At 44.5% G+C, this 26,274-nt stretch overlaps 1 protein-coding gene across 16 annotated transcripts in view; it reads left to right on the plus strand.

The window, feature by feature from the left end:
- CACNA1G (calcium voltage-gated channel subunit alpha1 G) overlaps positions 1–21,026 on the plus strand; it is an 85,900-nt gene extending 64,874 nt beyond the window's left edge. For 4 of the 16 annotated variants that reach the window (XM_031966379.1, XM_031966381.1, XM_031966383.1 and 1 more), the window contains 13 exons: positions 492–545; positions 5,830–5,981; positions 6,774–6,883; positions 8,060–8,193; positions 8,756–8,826; positions 9,059–9,137; positions 9,266–9,387; positions 10,999–11,355; positions 13,066–13,209; positions 15,872–16,006; positions 17,646–17,841; positions 18,258–18,430; positions 19,889–21,026. In XM_031966379.1, the coding sequence (XP_031822239.1) occupies positions 492–545; positions 5,830–5,981; positions 6,774–6,883; positions 8,060–8,193; positions 8,756–8,826; positions 9,059–9,137; positions 9,266–9,387; positions 10,999–11,355; positions 13,066–13,209; positions 15,872–16,006; positions 17,646–17,841; positions 18,258–18,430; positions 19,889–20,647 (2,486 nt within the window). In that variant the 3' untranslated portion in view covers positions 20,648–21,026. The remainder of the gene's footprint in view (positions 1–491; positions 546–5,829; positions 5,982–6,773; positions 6,884–8,059; positions 8,194–8,755; positions 8,827–9,058; positions 9,138–9,265; positions 9,388–10,998; positions 11,356–13,065; positions 13,210–15,871; positions 16,007–17,645; positions 17,842–18,257; positions 18,431–19,888) is intronic. The other 12 variants (XM_031966380.1, XM_031966390.1, XM_031966394.1 and 9 more) reach the window with 7 other exon arrangements.
- Positions 21,027–26,274: the final 5,248 nt, after the last annotated feature.

Here is a 26,274-nt window from a genome sequence, read left to right on the forward strand (position 1 = left end):
AGTCTGAGATAAAAGGTTAAGATTAGGAATTGGGAGTAGGAATGAGGATTGAGATTAGGAGCTGGGGCAAAGGGATGATATTTAAAGTTCATAAATGTGGGGTTAGGGTGAAGATTGAAGATAAGAGTTGGGGTCAGAGAGGAATGTTGAGTTTGGAATTTGGGCCATTGGTGAATATTAAAAAGAGGAGTTAGAGTAACATGAAGGTTGAAGTTTGGAGCTGAGGTCAAGAGGGAGTTTTGAGATTAGAATTGGAGTGAGGAGTGAGATTTAGAACTGGAGCTTGTAGTAAAAGAGTAAAGGTGGGAGTGGAAGTGAAGAATGAGGTTAAGATTAGAGTCGGGAGTGAAGAATGAAGGTAGGAACTGGGGTCAAAGATATCAAGATTTGGGTGTGGGGTGGTCAGTATTTCCAGGGCAAGAACTGCTGTTCTGTGCCCAGCCCAGTGCCGCCAGGTCCACTCAGTGACCAATGTCGTTTCATTCTTTTAGATCTAATGCTGGATGATGTAATAACCCCCGGCAGCTCTGCCAGCGCAGCACCAGGTACTGCGGCTATTGGGTAGTTGGTCCGAGGGGCATGGCCTGGGGGATATCACTGACCTCAGGCCCTGCCTGCTTCCCAGTTTCTGTGTCATTTGTACATGAATATGTCATTTGCTTCCTCTCCATGACACATCAATCTCATTCTTGTGGGGTGAGGGTTGGGGGTTGAAGGGTCCCCTTGTACTACCTAAGAAGACACCATTTGAAATCCTAGGTCTTATCCAACAGAGCTTATTGCCCAGTTGGGCAGGGCCTAAGGACTTAGGTGAGGCCATATCCCCAACCTCTGCCTTACACCTCTGAACTATCAACCTTCCTGGCAAAAACCAGGCAATGTGGTCCAAGAGTCAGCCACAAGCTGGATCACTTCCCTGAATTTCTTGCTATCTTGTCCCCTTTCTTTCTCAACTCCCCCACTACCACCCTTGACTTTTCAGCACAGTGGCAATTATTACAGCTGCAAATCTCTCTAGTCTCTTTTTGTCTGAAGAAGAGACTTTGATCTGAGGGAGCATTATGAGAGGAAAGAGGATTTGTTTTTAAAATGTAACGATGAATAATTTAACAGACACATTAATAGTCAAGAAAACGCAATCTCTACGTCAGGGCTACAAACAACAGAAATTAGATCAAGACCTGAGTTAGCCAAGATCCTCTCCCCCCAAAAGCCAAAAATTTGGGAGAAGGTCTAAACCATTTGTTGGAGACTGTCTTTGGACACAGACAGTCTCCTCTCTCTACCATCTGAGATATGGCTTCCCTTGATTTCCTCATCTGCAATACACCCATGAGGTCTCCCATGAAGTTTCAAGCAGCTGTGTACCAGCCCCTAACCCTGGCCATAATTCTCCTGTGTCACTGCACGCTCCCTCCCTGCACGGACTCACAAAGGACTCACTCCATGGGTATGTGGCTGTTGGGTCAGTGCCCCATACCAGGGGAAGGCTCTATAATAGCCCCAGTATTGGAACCACAAGGAATTAAGTCAAGGATCTATCTTGTCTTTTAAGACTCACTTATCAACCCAAAGTGAGATATCCTAAATGTCTATTTTACATATTGTATCTCAAAATCATCCCCTAACCTGCTGTAACTTCACCATGATCTATGTTGTACATCCACATAGGGTGCTGGTGGTGACATGTCCAGTATTGAGTGGAAGTCTCCCTGGAATAATCAGCTATATGTTGTGTCTGAGTCTCCTGGGTCCATATGTTATGTTAGAATTTCAGATCCCTATCATGCTGTGTTTGAGAAGACATGGACAGGAAGAATTCTATCTATGCTCTTTTGAATGATATAAACCCTGACACATGTATATTCTGTCTGTCTCTCCCCTTCCCTCCCTTCCCCCTTTTCTCTCCCTCCCTCCCTTCTTCCTTCTCTCTCTGTCTCTGTCTCCTCTCCTTCTTTCCCCCCTCTCTTTTTCTCTCTTCCCCTCCTTCCCCCCTCTTTTTCTCTCTCCCCTCCTTCTCTCCCTCCCTCTCTCTCCCCTTCCTTCTCTCTCTCTCTCTCTCTCTCTCTCTCTCTCTCTCTCTCTCTCTCTCTCTCTCTCATACATAATTATACATGAGCTCATACACATACTGTCATTCAGGTCTAAAATAGGGGCTTCCAATGGTCCTGTTGCTACCCAACACATAATCTTAGATACCTACTGTTTCCCTGTCTGCTTACCTTGTTTCCTGTTCTGGGCCTGTGGCCTTCTGTGATTCAAGTAGCTACATTATATATGATCCAAGCAGAGGGTCCCGACCAATGGACAATCCTCACCTTCCAGTCTAGTGTGATTGTTGGATGTCCAAAATTTCTATTGCACCCATCCTCCACTTATATCCAGGTTTCCTCCCAATTAGGAGTCTTAAGAGTAAGAGCATCAGATCAGTCAGTCATTGTCTAGGGTGGTTTGAGGAACTGAATTCCTTCACAGGTACCACCAGATGGGAAGGGGAGCAGGAAACAATGACCCCAGGTTTTTTGCTAAGCAGGTTTGGCTATAGATAGATGAAGACTGAGTTCGGTTTGTAGGCAGTGAACCCCACAGCCATGAAGTACCCTCTTCCTCCTTCCCACCACATCCCCATCTCAAAAACCAGACCTGGTCAAAGGAGCTGAATGCGAGACCCATCCCATGTGGGGGATTGGGTCATAAGTCCCTACCTCCTTACTTTCCACCTGGTTCTACCCTTTCACCTGGTCTGTGCCTGAAATCTACTCAATGATAACTCCAACTAACCCACTTTGCCTGTTGCCCTCACCCTTGGTCCTGTGTCTTCCTCTCAGCCACCCAGTACTTGGGGGTGTTGTGTAAGGAGGGACGGGAGTGGGAGATGCCTTACTTCCCATCTTGTGAATTTGTCTGATATTTACTGAGCCTGCTATGACTCATGCAGCTGGAAGGGGGCAAGGGTACAAGGGAGAAAGGCATGGACCCCAGGATAATTTCCAGTCAACCAAGGACTTCCCCAATGACTTAAGTAAGAGTTTCCCCATACCTCTCCCTCCTTCCCCGCCCCCAATCTCCCTGGGCTGTTGTGGCTGAGACAGTAGCTTCCAAAGCAACTAAATTTGTGGCCCCCTGACAAGGTAATCTACATTTACACTAATCTGCATGCCAGGCATGTGGGGGATGTGCCACCCCCTGCCCCATGTAGCCAAGAGAATGCTAAGCAGGGTTGGATCGCCTCCGCGAGGGTTGCCCACAGGTGGATGCCCTTGAGGGTTTGTGTCTAAATATGATCAAAAATATAAAATAAAACCCAACAGTGCTTTGGAGAGGGAGTGGCGAAAGGGGCGGAGAGGAGGAAAATGACTGCATTGGGAGCCAGGGAATATGTCTTCTATTCCCAGTTCTACCCCCTAGCTAGATATGTAACCTTGGAAAGATCAGGTCAAATCCCTGAGCCTCAGTTTCCTCCTCTATAAAATGAGTGGATCGTATTAGACAATCTCTAAGGTTTCTTCCAGCTCTGATGTTCTAGGTTTTGATGCCTCTGAAATATCAATGAAGGATTTCTAGATGTTTCTCCATGTTATGGTGGGGGATGAGGAGGGGCACAGGGAGGGGGAGACAGGGGAGGCTGCCTTATGATTGCTTGGGATGGTTAGTGATCAACCCTGCTCTAGGCAGACACCCCCACTCCTGCTTAACCTTGACTCCCTGGCCTTTTTTGGGGGGCGGGGGAGAGTCTTGGAAGACTTGCCTGTCAGGAGCACCTGACTGAATCCCACTGTGGCTATCACTCAGAGGGATAGAATGAGAACAGGGGCAGAGGTGGGGACCTTTCAATTTGGCCACCAAAATTGCACAAGAATTAAGCCTATATAAATATTCAGTTTGGGGTAAAGGGATAAGGAAGGTGCCCTCCCTCCCTCCAGTTCCCTTCTGCATTGTCTCAGCTAATAATGGGGCTAATAAGAAGACAGTGTTTCTAGCTTAATTGTATTCAAACATTTTGGTTAATTCCCCATTCATATTTTAGCATAATGGGATCGGGTGCTCTCAGCTTTTATGGAGATTAATGTAGAGCCAGAGAAATCCCGCCTCTCGAGCTGCACAGCTCAGCTCCTTCCCAGCTCTTGCAGGGATAGAGGGAAGAATCCTCACTTGTCTCCAGTCAACTCTCTGTTATCCACCCAATGTAAGATCCAAGATTTTGTTGTTCTCAGCCCAGACTGACCTTCCCCCCTCCTACCTCCCGCTAAACTGGCATCTTTCCTTAGGGAGATCTGTCTTGAGTCAACCATCATTTAGAGGATCAATCTTCAGTGCCTGGAAATAAAACAAAAATCATAATGTATTCTCAAATTGAAAAGACAAATCCTAGGATACTTTGGTTTTGGGAGTGGGGGGAGGCAGAGATTATTCACATCATTGTCATTAGTCTAGATAACTGAGAGTTGACTATATGAGAACTGCTTGGTTTTTTGTTGCTGGGGTTTTTTCACCTATAGAGAATTTCAAGCCCTGACTTCTTTTTTCAGTTTTCATCTGGGTCCCACCTCCTTTGCTTTTCCTGATTCAGTTTATCCCTCTGTTAAATAACCAGTACTAGGATGGGGTCCTAAGCATGAGCTGGTTTAGGGTCAAAACTTCCTATTGGAACCAGCCAGCCCCATTCTGGGGTGCAGTCCATGCTGCTGATGGGCTTGTGTCCTCCTAGGCCTCCCTAGGATGGGGGAGAAGGACTGTCTGAGATCCATGTCTGTTTGATGGAGCTGCCAGGGAGCCTGATCAGTCCCCAAAACACTTTCCCCCAAATGAAAGGAATGTCACTCTTTTCTGCTCTCCCTAGATCCACCCCAACCCTCAGTCTTTATCTAGGCTGTATCTTGCTCCCTAGATTTGTCCTTAATGCCTCTAAGGGACAGTAGTACTCCTGGGGCAGTGATTTTAATCACTGGCTGATCTGCTAATTACAAGAGTAATATTATGCTTCTGACAGATCTCAGACAGCCTCCTCCACTCCAATATGCATTATCATGCTGCCCTGAATTTATGGTCTCAGGCTGGGCATTTCCTCATTAGAGATTAGGTGAGCAAATTAGTTTATCTCCTCAAACATTCAGGATTCCAAGAGCTTATATCTAGCATGAGAGCAGATCCTCTTCCTCCACCTCCACTCCAGGAACGCCATGGGCATCAGAGCAGGGTTTGTAGAGGGGAAGGAACTTGGGAGGATGGGGCTGGTGTTATCCCCCTCCCTGAGACCCTGTCCTGGAGATGTCCAAATTCTAATCTCTACTTTTAATTCCAAATCTTTAGCTCCATTTAATCTTTTTTGTAGCACTTTTCCACCCCACCGAGCTTCCCCTTTCCTTTTTTTTTTCTTCCTATTTTTGAATCTAGTTTTGTCTAAAGAGTGGAAAGGTGAAGGAGAGTGGAGAAAGTTTTCTTTTTCTTCTTGAGGGATAAATGCTCTTTGGATCCCAAATGTAAGGCGAGGAGGTTGTCTCACCTGTTCCCTAATCTGGATTAGGAGCTGTGCATGTTCAATGCCCTACCTTACCTGGAGAGGTATCAGTAGAAATGCTTAGACTAGAGAGAGCAAATGCCTGTGATACCCTCTCCCAGCTCCAACTCCCCCCCCAAAACAATTTGCCCTTTTGGGGAGGGAGTAGGAAGAATGGAGGTGCTGATAGAAGTAGAATGATCATCTCTGGTGTTGGGGCTGGTGGCTGTTTGGGGAGCCTGACTTGGGAAGGACAGGGGAGATGGATGGGGCAGGGGGAAACTAATGGTTTCTCTGTTCTCTGGCCCTGTCATTGGCTTCTCCCCCACCAGAAGCACAATGCAAACCTTACTATTCAGACTACTCAAGGTTCCGTCTCCTCGTCCACCACATGTGTACCAGCCACTACTTGGATCTCTTTATCACCGGTGTCATTGGCCTGAACGTGGTTACTATGGCCATGGAACATTATCAGCAGCCTCAGGTAAGAACTCCCCCTCCTGCTCATACACACAGCCTATTTGCCACCGCCCCACCCCCATCCCCTACATATTGGAAGGTACCTCCTCCTCCTCCTCCCTGTTGGATAGCTTATCCATATGGAGAGACATCAGTGTACCATTGTGGGGGGGGGGGGGGAGAGGAAGGGATTCCCCTTCAAAATTTTTGACAGATGGGATTTCTGAATCCCATTCAAAGTCATGATTCCAGTGTAAGAGAAAAATAATCAGGCTTTTTCAGTGTCTCAGTGGATAGAGTGATGGGCTTAGAATCAGGAAGGCCCGAGTTCAAATTCTGCTTTAGGTGCTTATTAGCTGTATGACCCTGAGCAAGTCATTTAATGTGCCTCAGTTTCCCTATCTGTAAAATGAGATGATAATAATAGCACCTATTCTATAGGATTGTCCTGAGAACTAAATGAAATAATATATAATAATAAATGCTACATACATGCTATTATTATCTTATTTAATATTATCATTAGATTATTTGGATTTAGATTTAGATTAAAATTATATCTCTACTGCTTAGAAACAGTGTGCCTTTGGAAAAGTTCCTCCCCCTCTCTGGGTCTCAGTTGACCCATCTGTAAAGAGAGGGAGATATATTTGATGATCTCCCAGGTCTCTTCCAATGTTGTGGCTTCTAGCCCACAGTTATTCAACATACCCTCTGTCCACCACATAGACCAACTAATTCTCTGTCACGGAGTCTCACAAGGAGAGTGTTATCTCCTCTGGCATCAGTGATGATGTCCTGCATCTGTTCCCCCTAGATCCTGGATGAGGCTTTGAAGATCTGTAACTACATTTTCACCGTTATCTTTGTCTTGGAGTCTGTTTTCAAACTTGTGGCCTTTGGTTTCCGACGATTCTTCCAGGACAGGTAATTGAGAGTGGAACTACAAGGTGCCTTTGTTCCCCCTTGGGCTAAATCTCCAGAAAATTCTTGCCATCCCCAAGCAGTCTTCTTGGGCAAATCTGAGGGATACTGGAGCCTCCCACTGCCTTTCTCTCACAATTATGGGAAGGGGAGGTGACCCAAAGGTTTCGAGAAGGTTCAGGATACAGTGCCAAACAGAGATCTGGAGATGAGGTCCAGAAGAAAGGAGATGGGGAGTGCTGAGAAGATTCCTATGAGATGAAAAGGACCAAGAGAGATCAAGAGAGCTGGGTTCTAGTCTTTCTTGGTGTGAGGAATTGAGAGCCTCCGCTGGCCCTACCATAGTCAGATTCATCCAGGCAGCTAGGTGGATAGAGCTCTGGAGCTGGAGACAAAAAGACCCCTGAATTCAAATCTTGCTTCAGACATTTATGATCTTGGGCATGTCACTTAACTGCTACCTGCCTCAATTTCCTCATCTATAAAATGAGGATGATAATAGCACCTCCTAATGAGGATAGTAAAAGCACAACAACCAATAGGTTATTGTGAACATAAATGAAGAGATATTTATAAAATGTTTTATAACCACTATAAATACTATATATTATTAAGAGGCAACCTGGTATTACAGAAAGAGAAATCAGAAGATCTGCATTTCATATCCCACCTTTGAAATTTCCTATATCTGTGACCCTCAATAAGTTACTCCTTTGTAAAATGGGGGGAGGGTGACCAAGATGTCCCTCTAATATCCCTACCAGTTTTTTAAACTGTGATCAAATGGATTCGCAAGAACTGAAGGAAAGTCTGGATTTCTTTATGGGCACAATCCTGTGGGATGGAACAAGAATCTGGTTAATAGTTGGCATTTGGCAGAAAAGAGAGTAGAAGCAATTATTGAGTATTAGATTTTGACAGACCTGGGTGCTATTCCTAGATCCACCACTAACTAACTAGGTTTTTGTGACCCTACATCAGTTTGTCCTCTTCCTCCTTTCCAAAATGTTGGATATCTTTAAAGTCTGTTCCAGCTCTATTCTTCAGGGTCCCAAAAAATGTCCTTATGCTTCCTGCCCCTCTATCCCAACAAACCCAGCACTTCCACCTTTTGGGTTCCCTTGGCCCCTACCCCAGAATCCCTCCATCCCCCCAGGGAGACACGTTTCGGGTTTCCAGGTGGAACCAACTAGATCTGGCCATCGTACTGCTATCCATCATGGGGATCACTCTGGAAGAGATCGAGGTCAACGCATCACTGCCCATCAATCCCACCATCATCCGCATTATGAGGGTGCTCCGGATCGCCCGTGGTCAGTGTCTGCTGGAGAGGCTCACCCCAGCCACACCAGGAACTCTCCATCCTGCCTTTGGAGAGTTAACAGCTGGGGGCAGGAAAGCTAATATCTTGGAGGTGGATTAGGAAATGAGATCCCCTCTGGGATAGAGTCCATTCTGCCCAATAAGTGAACCCATTTTACTTCTGTACAATATGAAATTGCTTTTATATATCATATATATATATATATATAATATATATAAAACTGCTTGGAAGGAAGGGAATCTGGGCTGCTTTAGGACTTCTGGCCAGCTCCAAGTTAAATGTACTGTTTCTCAATTCATCCAATCTGACCTTTCCAAGCTCATTCATCTCTGCTGAGTAAAAAAGATTGTTGGGTTCCTCAAAGCTCCCCATTGCCTTCTTCTCTCTATGGTGGGTGGGAAAGTTGTTCTTGGCCCCTTCCCCACCTAACACTTCCACTGGAATTCTATTGGTCCTGCCCTTCAGCAACATTCTGGGGCCTTGAGACCTCAGGTTGGGAATAGGGGAGAGAATGGACTGTTCACCCTCATCCTGTCCCTTTGTTTCCTCAGTGCTGAAGTTGCTGAAGATGGCAGTAGGCATGAGGGCACTGCTGGATACAGTGATGCAGGCCTTGCCCCAGGTATTGGAGGAGGCTGGGATAGGGCAATCATTTGCTCTCTGGGTCCCCAATCACTCTTCCTTTGTTTGGAGGGCCTAATTCTTCCTCCTCTATGAACTGGAGGACAGGATTGAGGGAGAGGAAGGGAGAGAGGAGGAAGAAGAGGAAAAGGAGGAGGAGGAGGAGGAGGAAAGTTTAGGACTGGACTGGGATAAACATTTGCATCTTTGCCTTGTCTTTTCCTCTTTTCCAGGTGGGGAACCTGGGGCTCCTCTTCATGTTATTATTTTTCATCTTTGCAGCTCTGGGTGTGGAGCTTTTTGGAGACCTTGGTGAGTTGGGGTTGTATGTAAGGGAACTTTGTCCCATGGCCTAGAAGTGGGGAGTGGAGGGTCCTAGGGTCTGGGGCAAAAGAAGTAGCTGATGGGGGCTCTCCTTTCTCTCTTATTCTCTTCCCTAGAGTGTGATGAAACCCACCCCTGTGAAGGCCTGGGCCGCCATGCCACCTTCAGGAACTTTGGTATGGCCTTCTTGACCCTTTTCCGAGTTTCTACTGGTGACAACTGGAATGGCATTATGAAGGTGGGACCCTCCTCCTCACCCCTACCTTGCATCTTCCTGGCTCTTCCTGGAATTGGTCTGTCCTCAGAATTTCACTGTAATAGCCTGAGCTAAGTATTGTTAGGAAGTTGAAATGATACTATGTAAAATCTTGTAGCATTCTCCCCTTCTCTTTCATTCAAGGCAACCCATAATTCAGTTTTAAGAACTCCTTTGTTTAGAGGAACAAAATAAGCCTCTGAGAGTTTTTTCATCCTTAGGACACCAAACCTCCTCTTTTTCCAGAAGATATACTATAGTTTCCTCCATATTCAAGATACCTAATAACTCCCCTCTCACCAAAACATTCCATAACTTTTCTATCTTCCTCTGTCGTCTAACAGCTCCCTTTTTGATACCCTCTAATTCATTCCATATCCCCAGGACACTCTATTAACTTTTCTTCTCTTCAGATTACTCCATAACTTCCTCCGAGTTCAATAAAGCTTTCTTTTTTAATACCTCATAGCTCCCCCTCTTACCAGCATACCCTATAACTCTCCTTTCTCCCTAAGAAGTCCCACCTTCCATCCCTAAAATATATTCTCCCTTTCCCTAACACAGCCCATAACTAACTCTCCCTTCTCCTTATAATACCCTATAACTTTTCTGCCTCCTCAAGAGATTGCTTTCTCTTTTCTCCCTATAACTTTTTTACCTCTTTTGCCAGAATACTTTATATCTTCTGCTCTTTCTTTAGAGAGAAACTTTAACTCCCTTTTCTCCTTGGGACACTTTATAACTCACTTCTGTGTATATATACATATATGTGTATGTGTGTGTGTATATGTACAAACACATATACACATACACCCACCGCATATATTCTCTTCTCTAAATAATCTTCTAACTTCTTCCATTCCCAACATACTTTCTATCTCCTCCTTCTCCCTTGGACATCCTGTAACTCTTCTCTCTTTTTCTGATACTTTATAACTTCTCTATTTACTAAGAGAGTTTAAACTCAGGATACCCTATAAATTTTCTCCACTCTCTCCTCCAAGATACTCTCTAACCCAAGGGACTCTGGTGAATTCTCTAGCCCTCCTCTCATAATAATTTTTTTAGAGTTTTTTATTTTCAAAACATATGCACAGATAATTTTCAACATTCACCCTTTTAAAACCTTGTGTTCCAATTTTTTTCTCCCTCTCTTTCCCCCCTAGATGGCAAATATATGTTAATATATGTTAAACATGCAATTCAGAATAATTTTTAAGCACATAGCATTAAAAAGGAAAACAATTATATTGAAATATAGTTATAAAAATATTTTGAAAATTCAATTTATTTTATTTTCTAATCCTTTTCCACTCTTTCCCCTTTCTTCTTCTCTTTGAAAAAGCAATGAAAACAAAACTCATATCAAATATTTTATAAAATTTTATAAATATTTATATATTTTTATAATTTTTAATTTTTTATATTTTAGAAATATTTTATAAAATCTTTATGTATTTTTTATATTTCAAAAATCTTTTATGAAATCTTTTTGTAATATTTTATAAAAATTTCCAGGACTTCCTGAAATCTATCTACCAATCCAGGTTAAGAACTTCTGCTCTTATCTAACTTCTTCATTTCCCCATTCAGGACACCCTCCGAGACTGTGACCAGGAGTCCACATGCTACAACACTGTCATCTCCCCCATCTACTTTGTGTCCTTTGTATTGACTGCCCAATTTGTGCTGGTGAATGTAGTCATTGCGGTCCTGATGAAGCATTTGGAGGAAAGCAACAAGGAAGCCAAGGAAGAAGCAGAGCTGGAGGCTGAGCTGGAGATGGAGATGAAGACCTTGGCCCCATCCCAACCTCCCATGCCGGGAGACCCCTTCTCCTGGCCTCGGGGAGAGGGAGGCTCTGACAGCCAGCCGGGCAGCCCGAAGCTCAGAGCCCCCCAGGCCTTGCATGTCAAAGTGGCTTCTCAACTCTCCTTGACCCACCCTACGGTGAGACCCCACTGGGGGATGAGGGGGACTGGGAAGAGAGGGAAGGCCCTGTGGGGCAGGCAGGCAGAGGATGGGAGGAATAGGAACCCTTCAGTCATAGGCTGAGAGCCAGCCACTGAGCACTTATTTGCTGCTGCTTTCCTCTCCCCTAGAACCAGGTTCTCACTCTCATCCCAACTGATCAAGCCCCCCAGCCACAGGCTCCACTACCTCCCTAGAGGAGACAATGAGAGCTTGAAAGGGCATCGCCCCAGGGGATGGTGCTGACAGAGATGGGGCAGTTAGGGAGGTTGGGAAGGTGCTCTGAGTCCTCAGCAAGGCTGCTGTCAGCAGCAAAGCTCTTGTCTCTTCCTGTCTCCTTCAAGGGGAACTGTGGCAGTAAATCATTGCCCCCAACACTGGGTGGTCCCCAGGTACCTGTGGGATCTGCTTACCAGGCAGCCTGACCAGCCCTGACCTAGAAGAGTCGTGGTGCTGCTCTCAGCACCCTGTCTCTGCTCTTCAAAGGGCTAGGAGGGAATGTGCGAGCGGTGACAGCCTTCTCCCGCCGGGGATGGTGCTTTCTGATAGAAGCAGAGGGTTAGTCTCCTTGCCAGAGGTAATAGAACTCCCCCTCTGACTTTTTCCTCCAAGCAAACGCATTTGTTTTCCAGTGCTGATCTGGAGTCTCCTTCCTTGAATCAGGATCGAGCTTTCTAAAAAGCTTTCTTTGTTTTAATGCCCTCTCATATCCTTCCCCTCATCTTCTCTCTACCCCTCTTTCTTCTTATTTTCCTGTTTTCTCTTTTTTACCCTTCTCAATTCACACTTTCTTTAATGTTTCCTATTTCCTCTTCATATCTTCCTTTTTTTGCTTCTATCATACTCTGTCCCTCTCCTTCTTCATTCTCTCCATTTCTATCATTCCATGACATCTTTACTTTCATTCCCTCTGTTCTGAGCCTTTCTTCTCTCTCTCATTCCTTCCTTTTTCTTTATCCTTCTTTTCTCTCTAACTCACCTTTTTTCATACTTTCCATCATTCTTTCTCTTTCCCACTTCTTCTCCTTAATCCGTTCTTCCTCATCCTCACTCTCTCATTTGTTTTTTTTTCTTTATTCCTCATCCTCTTCTTCTTCACTTTCTTTCCCTCTATTCTGAGCCTTTCATCCTTTGCCTCATCCTTTATCTCTCACACCTTCTCTCCTTCATCCTTTCCCTCAATCTTTCTCTCTCACCTTCTCTCCTTTATCATTCCCTCATTTTTTTCTCACTCTTTTTCTTTCATCCTCTTTCCTACTTCCTTTCCTTAATCCTTTCTTCCCTACCTCACTCTATTATTTATTTTTTCTTTATTCCTCATTCTCTTCATCTTCTCTCTCTATCCATCCTCTCTTTACATCCTCCATCTCTCTCCTTCATTCCCCTTTCTCTATCTCCTCTTCCCTTTGTTCTCTGTATCCCACTCCTTCCAAATCCTTCTTTCTAATAATCTCATCCACATCCTTTTTCACTCTCAACCCATCTTCCTTACCTTTTTCTTTCTAATTCTTTTCTCTCTCCTTATTTCTTCTTTCCTACTCATCTTTCCCAATTCATTTCCCCACTTCCTACTTATTTCCTTCTATCTCCCTTTCTCTATATGTCACTCTTCTGTCTGCTTTCCCTTTCCTCTTGGACTTTCTCTCCCAACCCCTCTTTCTTCCCCAACTTCTCCTTGGCACCACTCAGGACAGACAACTGTTTGACACCATCTCCCTGCTGATCCAGGGGTCTCTGGAGGGGGAGTTGAAATTGATGGATGAGCTGTCCAGCTCTTTGGGCCGGCCCTACACCTTCCCTCCCGCCCCTGGCCAGGGCGACTCCGAACCTCAGGTTACTGTCCCTGTGTTGTGTGCCCTGCCACTCTAGTATTGGAAGGGGGGGGTACTGTGTCTACCACTAATTAAGGTGACCAGTAAGGAGAGAAACCTAGGGTTACAATGTAGGTTAGGAAAATATTCAGCATTCTAGCAGGTATTTCCTTGTGTTGGGATGGTCTGTTTTAATATAAGAGGAGACTGGAAAAAACATTAAAGAGAGAAAGTTGGTGGGTCAATGGTGGTGGAAGACTGTTGTGGGCATTAGAATGAGAGATATGTAAAAATTCAGGAAAATGCTAAAGGGATTCTTAACCTGATGTTCACAAATTCCATAGGTTCCATGGATAGATTTCAGGGCGTCTATTAACTTAGATGGGGAAAATTGCATTTTTTGGCAAACTTCTAACCAATGTTTATCATATATCTTAATTATTAAAAAAAAAAAACATTCTTATGATAAGAAGTGCATGGGCTTCACCAAAATGCCAAAGGTCTCCATGACTCACAAAAAAAGAGGTTAAAAATCCCTGTGCTACAAGAGAAAGTCATGAGAGAGTTTTTAGGGCCCTTCCAGGTAGATCACTGAGGAGGAAAGGAATAAAGAGATAGGAACAGGGCCTAGGAGATCAGAGGGACTATGGAAGGGAAGGGGGATCAAATACTTGTGGGACAAGGGAGAAGGGGAAGGGGCAAGGAGATTTTCTTGGCAGTGCTGATTGCCCTACTTGAGCGTTTGGGAGGGATTTCCACAAAAGACCCTGGATGACTAACCTTGGAACCAGGATTAGACCAGTATGTATCCATCCAGACTGAGAGGCTGATTCCTCTCTCTGGACCTGGCTCCTGCAAATCATCCAAGATAGTGGCTTCTCATTATGTTCTTGTTTAGGCATGACAGATGCTTCATTTATCTGATTATTTTAAGCCCAAATTTATCCTAAAAAGAGATTTGGGAGTTGGTAGAAGAATGGGGGCAGGAAGGAATTAGGCCATGACACTGATCTCTAAGAACATGCGAGATGTGAAAAATGAAATGGATGTTTTCCTATTCCCCTCCCTATCCATCACAACTCTATCATGCCCCTGGGGACTTCCACTATTATAATTCCTCGTTCTCTTGCTCTCTTTTAAGCTCTTGTCCATTCGTTCTGCTACTTTCTATCCCCCCCCCTTACTATGCCTTTTCTTCCCTTCCCTTTCACACCCCTATAATCCTCTCTCTCTCTCTCCCTACAGCAAAGGAATTCGTTTCCTAAATTAGGACAGGGAAAAATGGCAACTTAGGGTTTAAGGGAGTTCTGGTTGTTCAGAGACCAAAGGAATTAGCTTTAAATCGCCCATCCTCTATTTCCTGTCCTTTCTTCCTTTTCAACTTCCCAGTCTAGTTCCTCCTCCAATTAAAGCTACAAAAGCATTGAACCCCAAGTCTCCTATAGGATGAGAAAGAAGTCAGAGCTCACCTGCCCACCTTTCTCCCAACATTACATCATCAGAGTGGGGAATACGAGTATCAAGGTTTACTCCAGAAGCAGAAAGTAGCAAATGGGAGCATCAGGAATGGGTTTTAGTGTGATTGGAATCCTAGGAAAAGAGAACCCTTTAAAAATATTTGAAATAAGATGGTAGTAGGGAAGATTTCAGATAGGAAAGACTGGGGAAGGAAACATCAGAGAAAGCCCCTGAACTGAAATAGGAGATAGTTAAAGAGCCCAGTTTCCCACACTTAGATTCCAAGAGCTTAGAGCTGGAAGGGTAGATATCGTTTTCCCTAACCTCTCATTTTATGGAAAAGGAAACTGAAAGGGAAGTGATATACCTAAAAGAGAGCAAAGGTGGGATCTGAAGCTACATCTCATGCTTTCTCCATGACTCCACTCTGCTGAATGGGGGGGTAACAGCAGGGGAAGCGAATGCTTGGGTCTGCCCCTATGTATGTAGATACATGTCCCAGTACATTTGGTGGCTTTGAGAGGAGGAGGCCATCTCAGCGTTTCTGGAGACAGATGATGTCTGTGGGAGAAGGACAGATGGTGGGATTGAAGGAGTCAGAAGTTGAGGCTTTGACAAACCCTTTTAGATGTAGAGGAGATATTAAGAGCATAGCCAGGCTTTCTGTGGTATTGTCCCCCCTCACCCCCCTTTCCATGCCCCATCCCCCTCCATGCTGCTGCCTCTGTCTGTAGAGAAAAGGGAGAAAAAAATCATCTTTCTTTTCCTTTTCTTTATTTCCCTCTCTCTCTTTTTTGGTTTCATCTTTCATGACTGTGTCTAAAGCCCTCCCCCCTGACACAGGGTGGCAGGGGGTGGTCTAAGAATCTGTGGGGATCTTTTTTATGTGGTTTCCTTGTGCTTTGCTATTCAGGTTCAGTCAATGTTTGCTCTCAGTCCTTTTGTATATGTGGCGACCCTTCGAATTCATGCTCTGCTGTGTGTGTGTGTGTGTGTGTGTGTGTGTGTGTGTGTGTTACAGTCAGGAAAGTCTAAGGGATGTCAGTTTGTTGGAGGTGGTGGGAAAGAGGAGGGAGGTTTTTGTTGTACTTTTTTCAGTGTGTTTTGTAAAAAAAAAAAAAAAAAAAGAAAGAAAGAAAGAAAGAAAAGAAAAAAATTTTCTTTTTTTTTTTTTCTTTTTTTTTTGTCCTGGTTTCTTATGCTTGATCATCTCTCTCCTTGTTTAGATCCCTCTAGCTGAAATGGAGGCTCTGTCTCTGACGTCAGATATTCTGTCTGAACAGTCCTGCTCCTTAGCTCTGACGGATGATTCTTTGCCTGATGATACTCACATACTTTTACTTAGTGCCCTGGAAAGAAATGTACATACATAGATCCGCTCACTCTCTCCCTTAGCTCGGTGCAGGGCTCTGAATACTGGCATTGGGGCTTTCCCTCCCTCAGCCCTCTATTCCCACTCCCCTCTTCTCAAAGCTTTCAGTTCTCACTCTTCACCCCAGATACATTAATTCAGTTACAGCTCTTATTTTTTCTCCAAATTAACATCTCTCACCAACTCTCCTTCAAAAAGAGTAGAGAGACACAAAGGTTCAATGTGTGTGACCTTTTCCATAAGGAATACAAGGAAGGGGGGGAATATACCTCAAAGTATTAAACTGGGTACTTTCCATACTCCCCTCTGGAATTGGTCTTGCCAGGCTGCAGAACCAGGCAGCTGAGGCTGTGCATTCTGGAGACCCTAGACCTCTGCTCTGGGGGTCCAGACTCAGCCCCCTGTATTTGGAGCCCTGCCCAAGCTGTACCCCCATCCCACCTTCCCTTCTTCTCCATCCCTCCACTCCACCCCTATCAACATTAGACATTTACCACTGTGTAGTGGGGTGCTGCTTTCTCCTCTGCTTTGACCAACATGATTTCTTTCCCCACTTTTAGAAGGGGACCATTCTTGTTTTCTCTGTGACTCTCCATGTCTCTTACCTCTTATCCTAATTTCTGAGGACTTTCTTTGTGTTGCTGATAAATCCTCCAGTCTCCCTCATCTCTCCAACCCTGTGTGACTCAGATCTTACTCCCCTTTCCCATCCCAGTCATCCCCCAAATCAGATTCCCATGGTTGTGGTGCAAAAGAAAGAAGCCTTTGGATCTTGCTGGGGGAGGGAGGTGAGGTGAGGTGAAGCTGTTTACCAACTAAATCTTCCTTTTTCCAGTGGGGCCCAGCTGCACCAACAGAAATGCACTGGGCCAGAGCCTATAGCTTCTGGTTGGAAGTCCCAAGAGGGCTTTGGGTTCTTAGCTTCAGTAGTTCCCAGTGCTGGGGAAGTGGGAGCTAAGGACACAGTCCTGTCCCAGGCTCAGACATCCTCAATCGAAACCCTGAGTTATATTCTTGTTAGGTTGCTAAATTGGGAATGAAGAGAACAAAACTGATGATTGAGCAGAGGAAGGAGAGAGACCATAGTTTTTGGTCCTGTGGAGTCAGTTTCCATACTGTCTGGCTCTGAAGCTGAAGGAATAATCAAGGGGAACTCTGTCCAACATCTTCATTTAGAAAGACCTATCCCCAGAGGAACACTTGAAGTTCTGATCCTGTGATCCTGGGTGAACCCTTTTATAATTTCTGGACAGGGATATCTAAGCCTCCTTAAAATAAATAGCCTCCACCATCCTTTGATACACACACACACACACACACACACACACACACACACACACACACCTTTACCATCTAATGCTATGTATAAAAATGTATTGATGCCATAAACTATAAACCTGAGGGCAAAGCTTCCTCCCCATCCTGCCTCCTCCCTGAAAACTCATTTGTCTCCCTTTTCTGTCTCTGTGTTCCTTGTTGTTCCTCTTTCCCAAATCCTGTGACATTCTGCATGCCCATTGTTCCTACCTGCTGGGGTGGGGAATTTGGTTTCCAACTGCCTAATTGTGCCTCAGTGGCCAAAACTGTGTGTCTCCTCTTCCTCCCTTCCTTCCCATTTTCTTTTTCAGACTGTGACTCTTCCCTATCCTGAAGGGATTCTGGCCACTGGACCCTCTGCCTTCCAACCAAGTCTGCTGACTATCCGGAAGTCAGGGGTCAGCAGGACCCACTCCCTTCCCAATGACAGTTACATGTTCCGAGATGGGGGCTCCTATCAGGGCTCCGTGGGGCAGAGGGCCTGGATGCTTCCCAAATCTCAATCAGGTAGGAACTCTAAGGGGATGGAGTGGCCATCCATGGCCTTCCTAAAGCGATCAATGTACACCTACTCAAGTTCATATTTCAATCTTGTGCTGAATAATAGATAAAGATGGAGGATAGTAGAACAAAAAGAATATATGGTCCTCAGTCTCAGGAGGCTTTCAAACCTTTGGGGGAAAAAAGATTTACCATCAGAGAACTGATCAGGATTTTAAACAAGATTATAATGGTTTAGTAGACAGGAGTGAGACAGGGCTTCATAGTTTGAGAGAATAGTAAGATCAAAACATCTTTGATTACAGGAATGGAAATGAAGACCAAGAAGAGATATTAATGGGGTTGGAGATGGGTGGAAAATCAAGGAAGATAGGTTTTAGGGTATATTAGTGACATCTTTAACCTTCATAATAACTCCACAGCAGGCTCAACTACTTCCATCCACTCCCAGCCAGTAGATGCCAGAGCCCTCCTCCAGCTTCCCAAAGATGGGTCCCACCAGCTCCAGCTCTATGACCTCTCCAGCTGGGGAATGATCCCCAAACTTCCCCCACCGGGGTGCTCCCCTTCTGCACAGAGGCAACTTCGGCGACAGGTGAGAGGAGGACTTCATCTCCCTTTGTCAAGTAGGAAAATGAAAAGATTTTAGTAGAAGGGTGTGAGCATTTGAGTCCTGGGTTCTCTACAGGAACTGGTCTAGAATGATGAACTAATTGAGTAGGGAGAGATCTTTTGCAACCATCTAGTCTAATTCCCTCATTTAACAGATAAAGAAACAGTTGTGCAAAGAGAAGTGGCTTGTACGAAGTACATTAGGCAGAGTGTGAATCCAGACTTACCTGACTTCATGGGTTCCATATGTGTCTCTTTAAAAGTTATGATTGTTAGCTTCAGCAAGTCACCAACTCTCAGAGGCTTTAGTTTCCTTATCTGTAAAATGAAGAGACTCGATCAGATGGCCTATTACTAAAAAAAAAAAAAAAAAAATCATTTGACAATGCTTGTGCATGCGCGTACACATAGAAGTGTTCAGGTTATCTGCATTTGTGTACAAGAATGAACACACTGGGACAGAAAAACAGTGGGAGAGGCACTTTAACCAAGGGCCTCAGAGAAGACAGGGAGTTGTGTTATATTGGAAAGAACATTGAGTTTGGAGTCAAAGAATCCCACTTGTTTACTGTTTGTGTGACTTTGGGCAAAAAAAGTTAATCTTCCCTTGGCCCTCAATTTTTTCAGCTGGATTAAACTAGATGATTCCTCAGACTCTTTCTGTCTGATTCTTGTGTTCTTGTTCTATGACCTGAATTCAAATCCAAGTACTTGTGTGATTTCATGGAGGTCATTACCCCCTCTTTTCCCAATTTCTTTCTCTCTAAAGTGAGGGGTAAGAGGGCTATTACAGAGATGAACTAGATGGTTTCTCTGGTTCCTTCCAACTCTAGAACTAGAATCCTATAATAATCATGATAATATCTAAGTTTTATTATCAGTTCATTCTTACTCCTCCTGCCGATATAATAACTCACATTTAATTAATACTTTAATTTTTATAAAGCATTTCACCTATATCATCTCATTTGATCCTTAAAAGAACCTTGTGAAGGTTACTATAACCAGGGTTACAAAGCTAGTGAGCATCTGAGATAGGATTTATTTGAGGTTCCATACAACTCTTCATTGACTATTGTACCACCTAGAGAAGGAAGAGGAACAAGCTTTGAAACCTCTGAAAATGGCTTCATTCAATTCCAGTTCTAGAGCTCTAGAGCACCAAACTAGATCTAATGTTTGTAGGTGGCAAAGGATCCAGAAGATGCTAAAGCAAATTAGGTCCCCAGCTGGGGTATTGACCCTTACTGTGATTGCTGCCATGGCTCTCCATGATAGGAAGTAAATCAAATCCAAGAATAGTTCTATCTTTTAACTCCCTTCCCCAGGAGGGAAGCAAAGACCTTGTTCCTGCTTCCTTCCTCTTCTCAGATTAGTTTTATAGACTCACCCCATTTTCTTCCCTCATACCCTCTCCTTCTTTCCCTCCTCCCCACACCAGGCAGCAATAAGGACTGACTCTGTGGACATGCAGTTTGTGGGCAGCAGGGAGGATGTTGTCGCTGAGGTGAGTGTGTCCCCTACCATGGCTCCCCAGGACACTCCCAGCTGGGGCCGTTCCAGCATCAGAGTTCAGCAATGTCCTCGGAACCAGTGCAGGAAATCCAAGCACACACCACCAGCCCCCTGCCTGATGCGAGAGGCACCTCTCCAGGACAGGTGCCAGCCAGGCCACGAGGCATCGGAGACCATCAGCTGCCTGGAGCTGCATGCCCAACCAAGCTGGGGCTCGAGCCCTGGGCCTCAACATCCTCCGACTCAAAAGGGGGGAGAACATCTGAGGGACCTGAAGAAATGTTACAGTGCAGAGACCCAGGGCTGCCCTCGCCGGCCTACGTTGTGGCCCGATGAACAGAGGAGACACTCCATTGCGGTCAGCTCTCTGGACAGCTGTTCCCAGACCTGCCCAGGCCCTGGTGCCCTGAGCCTTGGGGGCCAAGAGCTGAACAGGCCAGGAATAGGGTCCAAAAGCTGGCCCAAGAAAAAACTGAGCCCTCCTTGCATCTCCATAGAACCACCTGACAGCCAGGGTCCCCGGCCCTTGCCCAACCCTGGAGTCTGCCTCCGGCGCAGGTCTCCGTCCACTGACTCCAAGGACCCTTTGGCCCCTGACAGCATGGCCATCTCCTCGCCCCCCCCAAAGAAAGACTTGCTGATGCTCTCTAGTTTCTCTTCTGATCAGTTAGATCTGGAACCCTGAATCACCTTCCCCTTCCTCACCAGGCTCCACCAGGTGCCAAACCTCTCCTTCTGGGCTATATCCTTGAAAAAAGTTCGGTGTAAACCAAGGAGGATATCACTTTTGTCATCCTAACAGGCAATGGGTAAACAAAGAAATAGAACTTCCAAAGACAGTTTAAATGCAGCAGTTTGGGGTCATGAATGATGGTGGCTGAGGGGCACCAGACAGAGTGAAGGGACGGGCCAGGAAGTTCTTCCAGGTACCCAGGAGCTATTGGGAGAAAGCAATACGTCTGTGCAGAATCTCTATGTATATTCTATTTTATTAAATTAATTGAATCTAGTATTTGCGGGATGTACGACATTTTGTGACTTAAGAGATTTTTGTTTTCCTCTTATTTTATGTGTCTCCTAATATTTCCGAGAAGGCATCTGTCTCTTGGCTATTTTAACTTAAAATAACCAGACTACTTATAATCCCTCTTCTTACAAAGCACAAGCTGTGACCGTGAGTGCATTAAGTCCCCAACTGTGTCCCACCTTCGGCAGTGAGAGAGAGAGAGGGGGGGGAAAGAGAAAGGGGAGAGAGAGAGACAGAGACAGAGACAGAGAGAGGAGAAACAGAAACAGAAGAGAAATGGAGAAAAAGTTTTGGAAACTATAACGTAACTTATTTTCTCTTTAACAAAGTCATTGTTTTTGGAAGGAAAAAAGTCATTTGGACAAAGAAGTCATTTTACAAATACAATGGAAACCTTTTTATATATACATATATATACACATATATAATAAAAATGACTTTCCAAAATAAAAGTTAATCACAATTCAGAATAAAAGTAGGGAAAAAAAACAGAAGTGTTCAAGTCAGACAGAGATAATACCCAAGAGAACAGATGTAGTTACCCTAAGGTGTTTGGAGAGCATGAGTGTGAGTATGTGATTATGGGTGAGTGTGAGTGTGTGTGAGTGTAGTTGAGATGCACTACCAAACTCATCAATGACTGAAGGAAAAACCATCCCAAGTTGAAAGAAGTTTTAGGAGAGGCTGGTGAGGGAGGAGCAATTTGAATTGAAGATTGATGGTTGTCTCTTAGTTACTAGGTTCTGCCTTGAATGTCTTTCATTTTAGTCTCTTGTTTCTTCTGACAGCCATCAGTGATCCATTGAATGTTAGAAATTGATGTTAACAAAAGAGTTTTGCTGATGATTACAGTTTCTTCAGCTTTCTCAAGTTTATGGGGTTGGGCAGAACTCTTGGGTGTAGGGTAGCAAGGAAGAGATATGATATGGATCCGAGGGGTAAGGACTTGAACTGTTTTTCATTTTCCCAGAATAGATATTTTAACTTGTGTTTGATGGTACGTTTCTTGTAGGGTGGTTTACAGTAGGATCTGTGTAATCTATCATCTAAGATGCTGTTTCCCTAAAGCCTGGGGAAGCATTATTGACTGTTTCTGCAGTAAAGGACTGTGGGGATTCTTTCTGCATGGGGCAAACCTTCTATCTAATCACTCGGCTTCCAGCTTTGACAATAATATCATTAGAGCTGTCACCATCAGTGACTGCTCCATCACCACTTTGCATTGGACAGGATAAAGGGAAACAATGGGATTAGGGTTGATTAAAGCGGAGCTGCATCCTTTCTGGCAGCAATGGGGGGTGCAGGCTGCAGTGTGGGCCTGGGGTGAGCATAGAGTAAACCATCTGGTAAATTTTGGGGGGCAGGGGGCACTGGGAGAGGGCTAGCAAGGCCCCCTGGGAGGGTGATGAATGAACAACATCTAGGTGTTTACATGGTCTGGTGCTGCCTGCCAAAGGGAACCCCTTTCTATACAGCCGACAAGAAGGGGCAAGTGAGAAAGATGGGAGGGAGAGCCAAGGGGAGGGAGACAGTCATGGGCAGAGAGTATCACGGAAAAGAGGGGGAGATAGGGGACAGGGAAGAGCTATCTTCCTGGTGCTATAATATGCAATATTTGTGTCTGAAATCTGGTGCAAGGAGGCAGTGTCATCTGATCCACACGGAGCTCAGGTCTGCTTCTCATCCTTCCAGACACCTGCTCCCTAACACAGTCATCCCCTAATTCCTCTCGTATTCCTCCCACCAATCTATTACTTTTTATCCCTTCTCTAACTCCTATCTGGACCCCATCCTTCCTGTTCTCTTGGCCACCCCCTTCCTCATCACATTGACATGTATGTTTCCTCCCCCAGGGTTGAGGTTACTGTACTCCAGGGCTAGGGAAACTGTAGGTCCGGTTTTTGTCAGCCCAAGAGTAGACCAGACCTGATAGGGTAAGGGATGGGATGGGGGCACTCAGGGCCTGGTCACTTTGTAAAATTGTGTATTTTCTAAGCTGTGGCAAGCTTTTCTAGTCACTCTTTTGAAGAAAAACAGTGCTAATCCTTAAAGTAAAAACCTGGTTTGTATAATTCTGGGGTGTGCAATAATGTTGGGCTTGTTTTCTTGGGGTGTCTGGGGAGGGATGGGTTTATAGGATCTTTTTTTTTCTTTTTTTTTCCTTTTTAAAAAAAAAAAAGCAAAACTAATACAGAGCCCCTGGGGTTCTATCACCTGGTTCTGTTGATAGAATTTTTATATTTTTGTAGAATTCTCTTAGCTGTTTGTCTGTATCCTTTCCCTGGAAGGATATTCGAGGGGGAAGGGAACAGGGGTTGGAGATTTTTCTCCCCTGTGGGTTAGGAGGGGCTCTACTTTAGATCAGAGAAGGCCCTACACTATGGCCAGAGAACTGGACCTAAAGTCAGCCCACTCCTCTCCCTTTTATCACCTCCTTTAATGTCCTGACCCCAGTCTTCCCTTGGATTCCCTTTGACTTACTCCTCTAGCCTATCCTTAGCACACCAGCACTTTACAACTGTGGAATTTCTTACTTTTATCTTTTTGGGGGTGCCAGAGTCCCTCTTCAGTGGACCCTGGGAGGGGGGAAACAGAAAAAGGGAAGAGTCATGGGTTCCACGAAATTCAAAGACCCTTCCCCCTACCCTCTTCTCCCTTGTAGTGGTCAAAATAGCTTTTATGGTTTATTCCATGAGATGGATTTGTTTAGGGGCTAAGAAGCTGAAGATATATTTCAAGTGGGGGGGGGGGGGGAAGGCTCTCCCTCCCCTCTGGTTCCAGCCAGGGGCTGTTCAGCTGGAAGGCTGTAGTGAGACAGAATTCTCTGGAATTCTCTGTTTTTTTGTTTTGTTTTTTGTTTTTTGGGGGGTTTTTTTGTTTTTTTTTTTTTTGTTATTACACCTCAAGCCCGGAGGGGGCAGAGCAGGAAAGAGATCCGGTATAATGGAAATTGTGGGGTCAGAGTGAATTTAAAACAACAACAACAACAACAACACAAATAAGTGTGAAACCTGTACAAATGTTGGAAACCCAGTGCGACTCTTGAAGGGGTTTTGAATTGAAAATCATGATGGTTCTGAATATTAACAATAATAGTAATAATAATAATAATAATAACGATGATGATGATGATAAATAATCTTGTCTGGATGATTATTTGCTTCGTCGGTCCTGGGTCTGGGTGGAGGGGAGTGGTGAGACTGCCCGGTGATGTCTGTAGCATTCTTAAATTTTGCAAAAGTCTTTTTTTTAACAAGCATTATCTCATTTGATTTACACAAAAACCTTGTGAGTAGATGGCTGTTGCCCCCATTTTATAGACAAGATAAGAGTCTCAGAAATGTGAAGTTGGCTTGTCCACAATCATAGAGCTGATAACAGTCAGAGGCTGGGTTGAGAACTCAACTCTCGGCTTACTCCCAGTACAGCATCCTTTCTCTTACTCAATTCTGTCTCTGTGGGAGGCTGGGAAGGGGATGGGAGTGAGATGGGGAGTGGGAGATGCAAGTAGAATGGGCTTTCTCAGAGTAATTAGGTACTAGCACAGGAGGCTTGAAGGATGGATTGCTTTTAAATAAGTTTGGAGACAGGGGGGCCTCCTCTGAGCTGGGCAAGATCACCCGTCTTCCTATACACAACAGAAAGTTATACAGTATCTAAAGGAGAAACCAGATACAGTGTCCTAATATACCCACTGTTCCCCACTGGGGAGTAAGCCCTCAAGGAAAGAAAGGGTAGGCAGCCAGAGGGACTGGGGCATGGAATGGAATGAGGGACACATTTGAATACTGCTCTTTATAAATGCACATATTTTTGCATGCTAGAAAATTCCATTCTCTGTGGCCTAAAACATTTATTTTGAGATGTCCAAGTACACATGTTACAATAAAAGCTTCAAGTTGTCAGTGTCCAGTCACACACAGGAGGCACAACTTTCAAACATTTTCCAGGTTACACAAATATCTCATCCTGACTCTGAGTATATTTATGGGGCCATCTTCCCCATCCTTTCATACCCTTTCTCACCCCCACCAAAGTAATCTTAACTTATCTACATGGATAGATTTTAAAGTCCCTAAAATTACAATAATAAAATGTTGTGATCACGATATTTTAACATAACTAATTTCCTTGGTAATCCTGTATATTTATTTTATTTTCTGCATTTAAAAACATTATTGTGTTTTTAGCTAGGTGCACGATAGAGCATCAACCCTGAAATCAGGAGGACTGAGTTAAAATCTGGCCTCAAATACTTATCACTTTCTGGCTGTGTGACCCTGGTCAAGTCACTTAACCCCAACTGCCTCAGCAAAAAAAAAAAAAAAAAAAATTGTTGTGAGGAGGAGCCCTTCACCACACTGCCAAAGGAGTACCTGATACACAAAAAAGTTAAGAACCCCCTGCTTTAAAGGAGGGGAAACTGAAGAAAATGTTCTAGCATCAGCACTTAGCAAAAATCTTCCCACCCTGAGAATTTAGGGGAGGAGTTCACAGATGATACATTAGAAAAAAAAAAAAAAAAACTTGACTTTCATATCCATAGGTTAACCCACCTATCAAGATTGAGATGAGGGGTGGGATACCTTCCACACAGATACTCAGGTCATTCATTTCCCTCAAGAGATTTTCTTTTATTTTGGGACAGTGTTTGAGTTAGCTTAAGTAGAAATGCTGATACAGGAGGGGATCCACTATAATTCTCCATCTTCCCTGTTCCCCATTCCAAATCTACTAGGGATAATCTTGGACTAGTTCTTCACCCTGAATCCTTCGTCTAACAGTGAAATCCCTTTTAGGATGACAGGAATTTCACTTGTTTTTTTCTGACTTGCACAGCACCTACCCACCCCCTACTCCCAGAAGAAATAATGATACAAGAGTATGGGGACTGAATGTTTTATGGAAGAAAGGGCTTTAAAGCCCCTCAGGAAAGATATCCTCATGCTTCAAGGTCTTCTCTGTCACACATAAAAAAATATCAATTTTGTTTCCCTGGATTTCCATCCAGTTTGGAGTTGATAGAAGGGCTTAGTCAGGACTGAGAGACACACGGTCTTAACAAAGGGGCCCTAAACTCCAAACCGGAGTGAGGTGTCTTAAAGTTGTTCATGGAGGCATGGGAGGAGCCTCCAACTTCATGTCCTAATACCCAGAGTGACAATGTATGTATGTTCCTTCTAGAATGTAAGCTCCTTGGGGGTAGGGACTGACTATGTAATAAAGGGTGGAAATTCAGGTCCAATAACTTCTGTCATATCCAATTAATGGGGAATCAGGGGAGG

The sequence above is a fragment of the Sarcophilus harrisii genome, chromosome 4 (assembly GCF_902635505.1).
Source record: "Sarcophilus harrisii chromosome 4, mSarHar1.11, whole genome shotgun sequence".
NCBI lineage: Eukaryota > Metazoa > Chordata > Mammalia > Dasyuromorphia > Dasyuridae > Sarcophilus > Sarcophilus harrisii.